Source organism: Chlorocebus sabaeus, chromosome 16 (genome assembly GCF_047675955.1).
Source record: "Chlorocebus sabaeus isolate Y175 chromosome 16, mChlSab1.0.hap1, whole genome shotgun sequence".
Classification (NCBI taxonomy): Eukaryota; Metazoa; Chordata; class Mammalia; order Primates; family Cercopithecidae; genus Chlorocebus; species Chlorocebus sabaeus.
In genome coordinates this window covers 18,295,018-18,309,076 of record NC_132919.1, presented here as the reverse complement: position 1 = coordinate 18,309,076, position 14,059 = coordinate 18,295,018, and the positions used below count along the sequence as shown (strand labels likewise).

At 52.7% G+C, this 14,059-nt stretch overlaps 2 protein-coding genes across 5 annotated transcripts in view; one reads left to right on the top strand and one right to left on the bottom strand.

The window, feature by feature from the left end:
- SHMT1 (serine hydroxymethyltransferase 1) overlaps nucleotides 1-1,250 on the top strand; it is a 38,881-nt gene extending 37,631 nt beyond the window's left edge. For all 4 annotated transcript variants that reach the window (XM_037987248.2, XM_073004741.1, XM_073004742.1 and 1 more), the window contains one exon: nucleotides 200-1,250. In XM_037987248.2, coding sequence (XP_037843176.1) covers nucleotides 200-369 — 170 coding nt within the window. In that variant the 3' untranslated portion in view covers nucleotides 370-1,250. The remainder of the gene's footprint in view (nucleotides 1-199) is intronic.
- A 4,745-nt stretch (nucleotides 1,251-5,995) lies between these two features.
- Nucleotides 5,996-13,933, bottom strand: SMCR8 (SMCR8-C9orf72 complex subunit). Its single transcript, XM_008010580.3, has 2 exons — nucleotides 11,018-13,933; nucleotides 5,996-6,552 (listed from the first exon to the last, which is right to left on the bottom strand). The coding sequence occupies exons 1-2, from the start codon at nucleotides 13,372-13,374 to the stop codon at nucleotides 6,099-6,101; spliced, it is 2,811 nt and encodes a 936-aa protein (XP_008008771.3). The 5' UTR covers nucleotides 13,375-13,933; the 3' UTR covers nucleotides 5,996-6,098.
- Between the last annotated feature and the right edge of the window lie 126 nt (nucleotides 13,934-14,059).

Here is a 14,059-nt window from a genome sequence, read left to right as displayed (position 1 = left end):
CTGAGAGGTTTATAAATTTGGGCTACCCAGGACATCTAAGGGTGGGTGCATCCGAGAGTAACTGAGGTAAGCATGGAGACCTTGTGCCCTGCCGCGCTCCCCAGCTGGGGGACATTCTGGCAGTTGTGCCTCGGCCCCCAGCCATTGCGCCTCACTTGGTATGTAGTGTGGGGTGACTCACTTGTGTCTTGTCGCACAGGGATAGAGCTGACCCTGCAGATCCAGAGCGACGTTGGTGTCAGAGCCACCCTGAAGGAGTTCAAGGAGAGACTGGCAGGGGATAAGTACCAGGGGGCCGTGCAGGCCCTCCGGGAGGAGGTTGAGAGCTTCGCCTCTCTCTTCCCTCTGCCTGGCCTGCCTGACTTCTAAAGGAGCCGGTCCACTCCGGACCCGCCTGGCGCCACAGAGGAAGCCGCCTGCTGGAGGACCCCCACTTGAGAAATGGATGAGCTGCTCCACAGGGGAACCGTTGACACTTGGGCCCTCTGAGGGGGTTTCTTTTGGACTTTTTTCATGTTTTCTTCACAAATCAAAATTTGTTTAAGTCTCACTGTTAGTAATTCTGGGACAGGTTATTAATTAGAGGATTTAAATTTGAACCTGGCTTTCTCACAGCTGGATATAATTCTAGAAAAATAAAATACTATGTAGCCACTTGGCCATAATCATTTAGACCGTGGTGTAGGGCAAAGCTATTAGGAAGATTCTAGCGTTTTACTCTCCCTGGCTTTCCTCCGCCTTGCTGCAACAGAGAGGAAATGCCCATGTCCACAGCTTGTACCCACTGCCCCTCTCACTATCTTGTTATCCAGTGGCATGCCAAAGGAGAACTGAATTCGCCTCTGAACCTTCTGCTGTAAATCAGAAGTGTATGTTAGCCAAGTGTACACAAGATGCACCCAGTATGGTGGGAGGGTTTTGCTGTCAGTAACTCAAAGTGTGGTGTAGAAATGGTCTCCTCCCTCCATCCTGGGAAGTCGCAGTCCCATCCTGGTGTGAGAATCAACCAGGCTTTCCTGCTCCACCTGAGATAACCAACTCCTTCCCGTAATCAGGAAGCCAAATGTCACCTTCCCAAAGAAACTTTATTTTCACGTAGCTGAAGTGCAAAACATAGATGACCATTTTTAATAAGCACAATCAAATTTTTAACCACAGAATGTCTACAAGAATTATAGCTTTAAAAAATACAACCAATTTTCATATTTCAAAAATATTTGAACTCAAATAAATTAATTTCTTAAAAAGTACACTTCTCATACTATGTGTTTGGCATTGACTCTGGTTAACTCTTGTGCAGCAACACCTACGAGATGCTATCACACACGCGCCAGCCGCACTCCTGCACCAGCCGCTGCAACAACTGCAGCTCACATGGTGGCGGGGACTCACATTCACAAGACGGGACGGGAACATGCAGTAATAAAATAGCTTTTTAAAAAATAACACATATGAATTCATCACATAGGACTATGCTTTTCACTGCAACCTTGAAGGTGGCATTTATCTCGATCTGTGACTCCAGCTATTTAGTGGCAGACAATCCCGGTGAGGCAGCCTGCGGTCCCACCTTGTAGGTGGCAGTCCCTGCAATCTGGGGTCTAGCCTGTTGGCGTTTGCTTTATTGTGGGTGGAGCAGCTGCTACAGAATCCGTGAGTTGTGGGTGACTCAACTTATTTCTGCTACCAAAAGAAATGAGTGACCAGTCCCTACATTTCTGCTACCAAAGTGGTCTTCAATTCAGGGGCCTGAACCCTCCCCAGCTGGAGACAAGCTGCCATCTCCAGGGCTCGCTGTGTACAGCCTCCACTCTTGAGCTGAATAAGCACTCCCAAGAAGCTGGGCCCCTACCAACAGATTAATTGGCTGCAGAGTGTTCATCCCCTCCCCACACCCCCATCCACTCTTGCCACCTCCTTGCCACTGCTTTAACCAAACCTTAATGAGGTAAGGCCAGGTTAGGTCAGGGCTCGAAGGAGAATGGACTCAGGAAAACTTAGTTTGCCCAGTCTTGTCAGCTGAGATTGGTTTTGCTTTCCAGCCAGAAGTAGAAACTTGATGCCTTTTCCTTTTTGCAGTGTTAAAATCGTATCTCCAGTTTTATTATGTTCCATCACAGTATTGGGGCAAAGCCAGAAAGCTGGCTGGTTTACTTCAAAGCACAAACCAAGGCACTGTCTTCTGTGCTTTTCGGGGAGGTGGGAACGTAAAGGAGACTGCCCACTATAGGGGCTCAGTTCCCCCAAAGGCCTTGCACACCTTCTGATAAACCCCCTGGCTGAGACAATGCTACTGGCTGTGCAAAGACGTGACAGCAGCACTAGACGCTGACCCAACATGCAGTGCTGGGCCTGGGCGGCGGGGCATGTCCAGCACGCGGGCAGCAGTCAGCGCATGCAAGACATTCAGTGAGCAGAGGGCTGCCCTCGGCCTCCAACTGCAGCCACCCTGGTTCGTGAAATGAAATTGGTGGGCCTTCCTAGGATTGTGAAATGGGACTTGTCGTTTGTGTGAGGTTGAAATCTACTATACTTTGAATATGGCAACTGTTTTCAACCACTGAAGCAAAGAAGGTAAAGGCCAGATGGGGAATGAAAGGTAAAGTACTGCGGTCTATTTCCAAATTTGGGAGCAATGTGTGTAACTTCAACTGTTGGAGTAAATGAGGTATGGAAAAGCCACAATTTCTAAAATCCCAAGGTTCCACCAAAGGAGTGAGGTACCTGGGGAAACAGGCGTGAGGCAGCAGCTCAGGCTGATGTGTCCTGTGCGATATAAAAAGCTGTGGCCTGATCTCTAAAGTGGGGCTTTTGAAAATGACCAGTCCACAACTACGCGCGTAGCTAGTTTAACCTAGACTGCTTCAGAAACGAGGGAGGGGGATAATGGACTGGAGGAAAAGCTTGACACAAAACTCAAGACAACCAGTTTCAGTACCTGGGCCCTCAAAGCAACAGTGAGGACTGAGGAAGTAGCAAGGGGCACTGATGTCATCTATTTTCCGGGAAGTGTTATTTTTAATGGTTTCATTAAAAACTGATTAACCTTCTACTGGAAGAATACCTCAAATGAAAATTCTTTTTTTTTTTTTGAGACGGAGTTTTCGCTCTTGTTGCCCAGGCTGGAGTACAGTGGCGCAGCCTCGGCTCACTGCAACCTCTGCCTCCCAGGTTCAAGTGATTCTCCTGCCTCAGCCTCCCAAGTAACTGGGATTACAGGCACTCACTACCAGACCTGGCTAACTTTTTTTGTATTTTTAGTAGAGACGGGGTTTCACCACGTTAGCCAGGCTGGTCTCGAACTCCTAACCTCAGGTGATCCGCCCGCCTCGGTCTCCCAAAAGTATTGGGATTACAGGCACAAGCCACCTCGCCAGGCCTCAACTGAAAATTCTTAATGAGATTAGTCCCACTGCATAGTAGGTTTCAGTTCCCCAGAGTGAAGGGGGCATAGGGAGGGGCAGGGCTTCCCAGTGTTAACTGCCTCTGCCCAAGTTATGACTCAGTCCTGGTACCACTTCAAGATCCCTTTGAAAGGAAACATACTTTGCATCAAGTAATCTTTTGAAACTGCCACATTGAAAAGTTAGTTTTTAACCCAAATATAAATCTGGGAGCTCAAACACTAGTCACGAAGCCATCTTTACTTAATGAAGAACAACCTTGAGGGAGACTGGCCCTGCTTGCCACTTCTATGGCTGCCCCTGTGACAGTCTGTTCTGTTCATGCCCTAGCAGCCTTTTGCCTTAGGTCTCAGGACCTTCTGAACCACCCTTGAGGGTGTGTGCCAGCAAATACCCCCAGTGGACTTCTACTTAGGACCACTTGAGTGCACAGCTTCAGCTTCTAGAAGGCCAAGTGTGGCTGCAATTCAGGATCTGCCCCAAACTCATGAGCCTTTCCCAAGTTTCCTAGGCAAGAGTATGAGCTGTGAATTTCTGTGTTAGGGACAGGAATGCCACAGTGGTGGGGCCAATGATCACTTTCTGACCTTCCTGCCTTCTCAGATAAAATGTTGCACAGTTATGGCCATGGAGGCGTAAGTAGACAGCAATTAGCCAGCCAGTGAGAAAACAAATCAGCATCTAGAACAGGAGGAGGGGGAGCCGTACAGATAAGGGAGCCCACGATGAGAAGCAGGCTCCCTGCACAGCCTCTGCCTCCGGCGCAAGTAACAGACATTTCACATTTAAAGGCTGCCAAGGTTTTGCTGGCGACTCTCCTGTCTGTGAACATGTGCAACAGGCACAGGTACAGAGAACCAATGAGATGTAGGCAGCGCCATCTGCCACAAAAGGTTCTCCATCACAGCCCCAGGAGCAAAATCAAACACCTCTGATGGGAGCAAGGACCCTGAACAGAAGCCAACGGCTGGAGCCAACGGGCCATGCCCTTACAACAAGGACTTGGACAAGGAGGGAACCACTGGAGTGACGTGATGCAAGCCCTCTTTGGTCACTCTCGGCTTCCACCAGAGGGAACCACTGGAGTGACGTGATGCAAGCCCTCTTTGGTCACTCTCGGCTTCCACCGGGGTCTCTGCCTCCTTGATGAGAAGAGAAGCTGGCTGGCTCCGTGATGACCTCGAGTGCGTACTACAGGCCGATGGGCAGGCCGGGCCTCAGCAGTAGGTGCCAACAGATGCACACCCAGGGCTGATTCAGGTCCATTTCAGCACAATTTTTGTGGAACAAATCAAAGAAGCAGTAATACCCAAAGCTGTCCCCACTTAGGGAATAAAATTTTCAAGGCTGCAAGAAACCCTCTGTCTACAAACCAGTGGCCATTGCCTAAGGAGGCTCGGGGAGGCCAGGGGATCACTGTCAGTGGGACAGGTGCTGGCGGAACTAGGGCTGTCTCCTTCCCAGTCTCAAACTTGTCCTCAGAAGGGAGACTCAACTGGGGATGGCCACGAGCTGTGGTGACTGAGGTGCACACAGCCTCCCAAAGGCAGAACCTGAAGAGCGTCACGTGGTAGCTCATCCAGGAAATCCATGCCATTTGAGTTCTCATCGGCTGGGATGACCACCTGCACCAGCTGACTCAACAGAACCGTGCTGTCCAGTGCCCACGAGACCCAGTGAGAGGTAGTGAAGTGGTTGCAAAGGTTTGTGTGGATGGGAGCTGCAGTGTGGCCTCTGCCATGTTCACACGGGTCTGCAGACCTTCCCCACAAGGACAGTCAGTGCTCACGCACTCTGGCCAGCAGGAGCCAGTGGGCCACCCAGGAGGGCTGCTGACTGCTCCTCCCTTGCGTGATGGGGATGGCCTCATGGCACCTCAGCCCTGCTCTGCCTGCTGTGCTCTCCAGCCCCCAGGTCCTCACCACTGGCTTTGGTCACTTGTGCCCGCTTCACACTGGGACTAGGGAACGCTCTGCTCGTTCCTGGCGAAAGAGCGTAGTGGGTGAGTCCCAAGGCCCGCTCACAGGCATTTCTCTCCCAGGTAAAGGTGGTGAGGACAGGGTACAGGGTGCTGCTCACGCTCTGTGGCCCTGAGGCCAAGGCTGCATGTTTCCCACAACCCAAAGGGTGGCAGCCTTTCTCCCTCCCACTGGCTGGTCCAGGGCCTCCCCTGGGACAGCAGGCTCCAGGAGGCAAATAAAGGTCTGCATCTGGGTCTGAAGGAGGTGATGGGCGTTCTGCCCTCCTGTTTTCCATCAAACCACAACAGTTACCAAGCTGCCGCCCTCGCTCATTTTGCCACTCAAGTGTCCGGCAATGCTGAATATGGTCAGTGTGCTCCTCCCATCAGGTTTTGGCCTTCCTGCCCTCACCCTACCCCACCAAGGGACTGGTGGCTTCCCTTCTGCCCTGGCTGCCAGTCCTCAGAAAACCAAGGCCCCCTCTACAACCAGGGGCCTCTCTTCACCAGGGAGCCGAATGTAGCTGTCACCATCCCTCCAGACGCCTTTAGAGGGACACAGGCTCCACTTCTGCCCACGTCCAACTTGAAAACTACCAGGAGCCACGTGGGAACCATGCTGCCAGACACCAGAAACCTCAACAGTCCAGTTCAGGCAACTGTTTGGTCATGCCAACCCCTCCCCTCCCCATACCCTGAGTCACAGGTCTTGGTCACAGTGGCTGGGACCGACCTCAGATTTTATACAAAAAGCTGGGGACATAGTCAAACCTGAGCATGGGGTGGCTGGTCCCTGGAGATTCCTGCATGTAGTGCAGCTTCAGCAGCTCAGCCAGGTACTGGACCACCCTGACATCCTCATTCACCAGACCCAGGGTCAGCTTCAGGAAGCTCGCCTGGCGGCTGGCTAGCAGCTCCTCTGTCTCCTTGTCGTGCGTAGGCAGGTGCAGGTGGTGGCAGAAGGTGTAGAGGAAGGCCTTGGAGCAGAGCTGAGTGAGCATGCTCTGGACATGCAGGTAGTAGGTGCTGCCCCGCTTGATCTGTGTGCGGTGGTCTGCCAGGCGGGGCACTAGGGTGCCTCTGTAAAGGGGGCAGCGCAGGGTTTTGTTGTCAAGGTCCAGGATGCTCGTGTAGCGGCTGTAGCGACTCAGGGCATGAAGGGTACCGGCACCGGCAGGGGAGGCCACTCTGAAACAGACAGGCCAAGGTCAGGAGGAAGGGCAAGGGCCGGGAAAATGGAGGCAGAAGCTTGGGAGGTGAGGCCTCCTGTCCCCAGGCCAGCATCCACCTAGCCAGCATGCACTGGCTCTTCCTGAAGACAAATCTGATCATCGTGATCTTCAAAGGGCTCCTCACCACTCTTATGGTCAGGGTCAAACGCAGTGGGTGGCCCACAAAGCCCTTTCTGGTCTAATTCCTGCTGAATGGACTCTTTTTGGAGCCCTGGCAAGCTTTCAGTGGGGCCTCAAAATTAGAAACCTCTTTGTTCAGGCCGGGTGGCTCACGCCTGTAATCCCAGCACTTTGGGAGGCCGAGGCGGGTAGATCACGAGGTCAGGAGATCGAGACCATCCTGGCTCACGTGGTGAAACCCTGTCTCTACTAAAAATACAAAAAATTAGCCGGGCGTGGTGGCGGGCGCCTGCAATCCCAGCTACTTGGGAGGCTGAGGCTGGAGAATGGCGTAAACCTGGAAGGTGGAGCTTGCACTGAGCCGAGATCACGCCACTGCACTCCAGTCTGGGTGACAGAGTGAGACTGTCTCAAAAACAAAACAAACAAACAAACGAACAAACAAAACCTCTTTGTTCTGCCTGAAATAACCTCTCTCCCTCTTGTATTTAATTCAAGTTAAACCATATTCAGCCTTCCCCAAGCCTCTCCTGCTTTCTTGCTGTGACCTTGGCCAAATTCATTAACCTCTCAGAGCCTCATCTATAAGATGGAGGTAACAGTTCCTACTGTCTTTATTTAGAGACAGGGTCTTGCTCTGTTGCCCAGGCCGGCGTGCAGTGGCACAATCGTGACTCACTGCAGCCTTCACTTCCTGGGCTCAAGCAATCCTCCCACCTTGGCCTCCCAAGTAGTTGGTACTACAGGCGTATGCCACCACACCCAGATAATATTTTTGCAGAGAAGAAAGCTTGCTATGTTTCCCAGGCTGGTATTGAACTGCTGGGCTCAAGTGATCCTTCTGCCTTAGCCTCCCAAAGATTTAGGATTATAGGCATGAGCCACTGTACGGGCCAGTTACTACTATTACATCCCTCATGGGGTCGCTGTGGAGACAAAATGAGTGATGTTTAGGACAATGCTTGTCCTCAGTAGGCGCTGTCATCACCATCACTACTTTTAGCCTAGCACTGACCAGTGGGGTGACTGCTGTTTGTTCACTGGCTTCTCCCCACTGGACAAGGAGCTCCAAGATTCTAGAGTCCCAGAACTGCATCTGATCTGGTCTCATGTCCCAATGCCTGGCACATCAGAGCCAGGAAAAGCCAGTGTTCATTCAGTGAGGGGAGCGGTTCCTTAAACATCCTCCTGGAGCAGCTTCCTCAGAGCAGCAGGGACTGCCCTGTAGGGCCTGGACATTTAGGGTTTATGTCAGACAGGTATGGTGTAAAAAGGACTGACGGTGACTTGGGACCAAGGTAATCTCATAGTACTTTTCCCTTCTTGCGTTTTATCTTCTTGTATATTTAACAATCATTTACAGAGCATCTGTAACATCCCCGCATTGCCCTGGGAGCTAACCCTGTAATGAAGAATGACCTAGAACTCTTGTCCTGCATGAGCTCAGTCTGACTGGGAAGAAATGTGCACAAGTACAGCGAAGTGAAGGGAGATGAGGTCTCGTTCTCCTTGAGAAAGGTCGTAGTTGGGAAGACATGAGGGATTTGTAGAGTTGCCTTAGAACTGGCCCTCAGAAGCACAGAGGGCTCTAGGGACTGAGGAGGGTGTGGCAGACCAAGGCAAAAGCAAGGTCACAGAGATGGGACAGCTGAGACACAAAGGCCATGCATTCTGTATGCATCCTGACCAGAGGGACAGCGCTGGGCTATGGACCCCATGCATCCCACGGGCATGGAGGAATTGGGGCCTGCAGGTGGCTGACAGCTAAGAAAGCTCACAAGGGCAGTGAGACGCTCTCCTCAACCCATACTGCATGGCCCCTGTGTTCTGGTTCTGGGGCCTTCTCAGCTCTCTACTGCCTTCACTCTCACCTCCCAAAGCGGGGCCGGCCAGAGTCAAACACCTCCCAAGCTCTGCACATCCAGATCCACAGGTGCTGCCGCCACAGGGCACCCAGGCCTCACCTCCCACCTTTTTGCCCCTCCATCTCTGCCAGGATACCTGCTCCCAGGCCCAGCATCCCCTGATGCAGCTCTGATACTTGCCCCAACAGTAACACTTCTTTTGGAAGAAGCTGGCTATTCTAACTGTTCCTCCACTTCTGTTTCCATAAAGCTCCTCCTCAGGAAGCCAGATAACACTGGAAGGGAGAAGCCTCAGGCCTCCAGCCCCCAGGCCCACGGCACCCCAACTGCAGCTTCACATTGCACTTCCCATGCCCGCTGTGGGAGGACACCTCTATGACCAATGAGCACACAGAGGACTGGGTGAGGTGGCAGCTTGTGCAAAGTCACCAGGCTAGCTAGTGGTCAAGCCAGGACTCAACCCAGGGTCTCTGACACACGCTAGGCTAGCACTTTCTCCCTCCAGAACTGTGCTCTGCTTTTTGGTCCAGGCTTGTGACTGCTGCTTAGTAAGCAATACAGTGACTCCTGGTGTTCACTTAAAATGACGGCAGGGCCAGGTTCACGCCTGTAATCCCAGCACTTCAGGAGGCTGAGGTGGGCTGATCATTTGAGACCAGTCTGGCCAACATGGTGAAACGCTGTCTCTACAAAAAATACAAAAATTAGCCTGGCAAGGTGGCGCACGCCTATAGTCCCAGTTACTGGAGAGGCTGAGGCACGAGAATAACCTGAGCCTAAGAGGCAGAGGCTGCAGTGGGCCGAGATCACATCACTGCACTCCAGCCTGGGCAACAGAGCAAGACTCTGTCTCAAAAAAAAAAAAAAAAAAAAAAAAACAACACACAAAAGAAACCCGCAAATGACAGGAGACCAGCTTGGTGGTTTAGTCATCTCTTATCCCCACAGATGGCTGACCCAACTACAAGCACTTCCAGGCAGAGTGAAAAAAACCAAGGCCAAGCAAGACTGGTGTTCTGAGGTGAGAGTCCTGAGAGAGTGTCCATCATGTGAGCAGTGGGCCTGAGTGAGGAGAGACACTTCTGGACCATGGTGCTCAGAGTGCAGAGCCTCTGCAGCGCAACACCTCTGAGGACAGGAAGGTCAGAGCCACCGAAGACATCTCTCCTGCTCATGACTTTTAAAGCTGGGCCTCAGGTGGGCCCCAGTCTGCCTGCCTGTGTCGGTGCCGGTTCCACCCTCTGAGCACTTCTCAGGGCCCAGCACTGCACTGTGCTGTGCTTTTTGGATGTGCACTAAACATGGAGCCTTCCGATGGCTCTCAGGTGGGCCCCGGGAGCCCTTCAGAGGTGTTCAACACGATTGGGTGACTGAATGAATAAGATGGCTTGTCCGAATCCAGACAGCGAGTGGTGGCATACCAGGACCTGACCCAGACCACCGACTGCTCCCGCTAACTGCCACGGCCCACAACGGTTTCACCTTATGATACCCTCAGGCGGTGTCTTCTGCGCACCTCCCCCAGGAATTCTGTGGGTGAGCTGTAGTCCATCCCATTCGGCCCCGCAGGGGACCCTCCAGGGTACAGGGCTCCCCACCCCTGCCCGCCGCACCTCACGCCTGTGCAGGACGCTGGAGGCAGATGCTCCCAGCACCCAACATCTGCGCATGCTCTGAAGGTTGAAGGAGCACTTACAGGGACAGCGGCCTAACCCTTTCCCCCAGAGTCGTCTGTCCCTTCTGATGAGCCTTTTGCTTTTATAGAGGGATGCTCCCTGCAGTCTGGCTGGTGAGGGCCACAGATAAATTCCATGTCTTACCTCACACCAACCGAATCAGAACCTCTAGGGGTGTGATTCAGGAATCCATGATTTTTAAAACTTTCCCGGCTGGGCGTGGTGGCTCACGCCTGTAATCCCAGCACTTTGGGAAGCCGAGGCGGGCAGATCACCTGAGGTTAGGAGTTCCAGACCAGCCTGGCCAACATGGTAAAACCCCATCTCTACTAAAAATAGAAAAGTTAGCCGGGGGTGGTGGCAGGCACCTGCAATCCCAGCTACTTGGGAGCCTGAGGCAGGAGAATTGCTTGAACTCAGGAGGTGGAGGTTGCAGTGAGTCAAGATGGTGCCATTACACTCCAGCCTGGGGGACAATAGCGAGACTTCGTCGCAAAAAATATAAAAATAAAAACTTTCCCTAATAATTCTGACACAGCTCGGGGACAGATGGGGATTGGCAACCACCTAGGAACTGCAACCCCCTCACATGACAGACAAGGAAACGGAAACCAGAGAGGGGGATGATTTGTCAAAAGTAACACAGTGGTAGGAACTGGGCCCTGTCTAGAAGCCAGGCTTCCTGATTCTGGCTCCACCACACCAATATGCCTCATCCCTATCTGGCCAAGGCCCTTCCCCAACACCTGGAACCAGTTACCTCTGCAAGCCAATAAGCTTCCACTTCTGAAAATCCATAATGTGCAAAGGGGAGGAGGCCCAATGTTTCACGGGCTTAGCGTAGCAGCCATAGCTGGGGACAAAGATAGCCAGTGCAGTCACAAGCTTCCTGACTATGGCCTCATCTTCCCCCAGGACCACGAGTGTCCTCCCGCTGAGCAGGGAGTAGATGGCTGGGTGGGCAAAGGGGTACTGGCGGATGAATTTTAAGGCGTTCTGGCCAGCCCTCTTTTTATGCCTATCGGAAGACGGGCTAGCAGGATAAGCAGAAGGGATCCTGTCCGAGCTGGTGGAAGCTACACTGCTCACATAGCTGGTGGTGTCTGAGTAGTTATCCAGGCTGGTCTTACTGATGTCCCGGCTAGCCAGCAGGTGGCTTGGGTCCAGCTCATAAGCGGGAAACCCTTCACAACTGTCGTCTCGGGAAGAAGGGCTGGCATTTTCCATTGAAAAGTCTACACGGAACCCCTGGTCCTTCTGCCTGTGGCGCTGTGGGGGGCTGCTCACCACTCCATCCTCGTCAGAGTGTGTGTGGGCTGGACTGGAGGGCAGCAGCAGCTGACCGTCGCTCTCCTTCCCAATACAGCAGGAGTCTATTTGTGATGGGGTGTTTTCCATGCTGCCCTCCTCCATCTCACCCAGCTCCGGAGGACTAATGCTTGCCTGGAAGTGGATGGCTCCCTCATTGCCATCTGGATATGATTCTTCTTCATTAATGGCACTTGGGTAGCTGGCCTTAAAGTCATCAGGGATGAGGGCCTCAGAGGGGCAGGTACTGAGGACTTCAATACTGTCCTCGCTGATGGTCCTGTGGCTGACTGCTTTGCTCCGGACTACCTGGGGGCTCAATGGTACCGTGAGGCTGGCCTGGCTGTCAGACTTAGAAAGCACAGACGTGGATTTCTCCGTGCCCAAAACTTCAATGCTTTCACCACTGCTGATACTCCCTTTCATATCCATATCCAGGTAGTCCAAGTTTTCCTGGGGGTCAAAACTGCTCAACTCCGTCACCTCCACTTCCTTGTACTCCTCATCCCCCAGTTCCTGCTCCATCTTGATCAGCACAGACTCCACACTGGACTTGTAAGAACCAACACTAATTAATACTTTAGGAATTGGGCATTCTTCTAGAGACCTGGAAGGCAGCCTGTCTTGACTGGGCTTAGAGGGTATGCTTTCTTGCTTCTCCACCATCCTGTCATCAACCTCCACAAAGTCTTCAAACAGAAAGTTTGTTATGTGCTGTTGTTTTAGAAGTGCTCTATCAATCTGACTGGTCAGGAGGTAACACAGATCTCCTCTGAACATGTGTTCAATGTGGCTGAGCTGAGTCAGGGTCTGGGTGAAATATTCAGTGTCACAGAGCTCCTCTAAGGTCTTCAACTTCTTGTCAAAACACTTCGTGGACTTTGCTTTGATAAGTTTTGGGGTGTAGGCTGGTCTGCAGGTGTAAAGGTCTGTGTCGGCAGACTCATCAGGGTTAGAGGTAGTGGATGCCTGGCTGGCCTGATCCTGGATGTGCTCCATCTCACCAGGACACAAATCACACCCCTTCAACTTCCGATGAGGGTATGAGTGGATCTGCTTCAGCAGGTCTTGATGTTCAATGATGGACTTCTCCACACTGGCCAGTTCGTTGGCTTTCTCAATTGCCTGAGATGAGTAAAAGCCTTTGTCGTTGGCTTTCTTCTGGATCTCCGTTTCTGTGTGCAGCACTGTCCTGGTGTAATCCAAGTCTTTCAGCTTTTTTTCAAGTTCCCCAGCAAATGCTTTCCTGTTGCCAGTTTTCAAGCACTCAGAAGCTCTGGAAAATTCGGCTGAAAGCTCCTGGAACTGCTGCATGATTTTATGCTGGTCTGCAGAGATATAAGCCATGCAAAAAGGCCTCACGAAGCCACGGGCCTCCAGGTCGTATAGGGTAAGGTGGTGCACGTATGCAAAGGCTCCCTCCTTGGAATCTCCCAGCACCACCTTGGAGTCCTCCACGAAGTTCAGCTTGGGGTAGGCAGATCCAGGAGGATGGCCCACGAAGGAAGCCTGGTAATCCACCGACATGATACGCAGGGAGAAGTAATTGAGATCAAAAGTGCCAAAAACTTTGGTGTCATTGGGGATGGTCAGTAACGGTTGGGGTCCCACCTGCTCAGAAAACTCGGAAATAAGAATGAAGTCCCTCGAAAACTTGGCCCCAGACAGTTTTGACCAGGGGTTAGCACCCTGGTTGGCGAAGGGGAAGAGCGGCACCGAGTACTCCTCAGGCAGGGCCGGCTCATTGTAAGGCTCTTCCTCATATTCTTCCTCTTTAGTGAAGGCCACTACGTCAGGGGCGCTGATCATATTTCCAGATGTATGAAGAAAACATTGAGAGGAAGTGGGAAAGAATGCGGGGTTAATCGACGCGCAGAAGGCAGGCCTCCGGAGAAGGAAGCGAAGCCCTTACCGCCTTCTTTGAGACTCCCCGAACCCGGGGTCCGAGGCTGCTTCTCACACACCCAAGGACTCGAACTCTAGCCGCCCCCTCGGAGTTGTAGCTCCTCTGGAGCTCTCGGAGGCCTCATGAACGCCAAGGCCGCAGGCCCAAATGCCCTTCTTTTCTTCCTCCGGCGAGCGCGGCCAGCACAAGAAACCTGCAGCGAGGTCACCTGCACTCCCTGGAACCCACGGCGACAAGCAACAGCCCTCGCTGTGAACTAGGCTTAACGCGAGGCTACGGGACGCCGCAGGGGTCAGCCAAGCGCTGCCGCCCCTCACTGCCCGAGGGCAGAAACCGTCGCGGCTCCTAGGACGCCACAACCCGGATTCAGCTACCGCGGCGCCGCCATCTTGGTGTCACATGATTCCTGGTGTCGGCGCCGCGTGACCCGGAAGCGTCCTCGTAGACTTCCGAGCAGGAGAAAAAAAAGTCATGAGAAAGAGAAGGCCTTGGATGGGAGTGTCCGGCGGCTTCCCCCAAGAAGGAGTGTGATTAACCAACCACTGCTGGGAAGGAGGGGAAAGTGGGGCGGAGTGAGTCGGGGGGGGG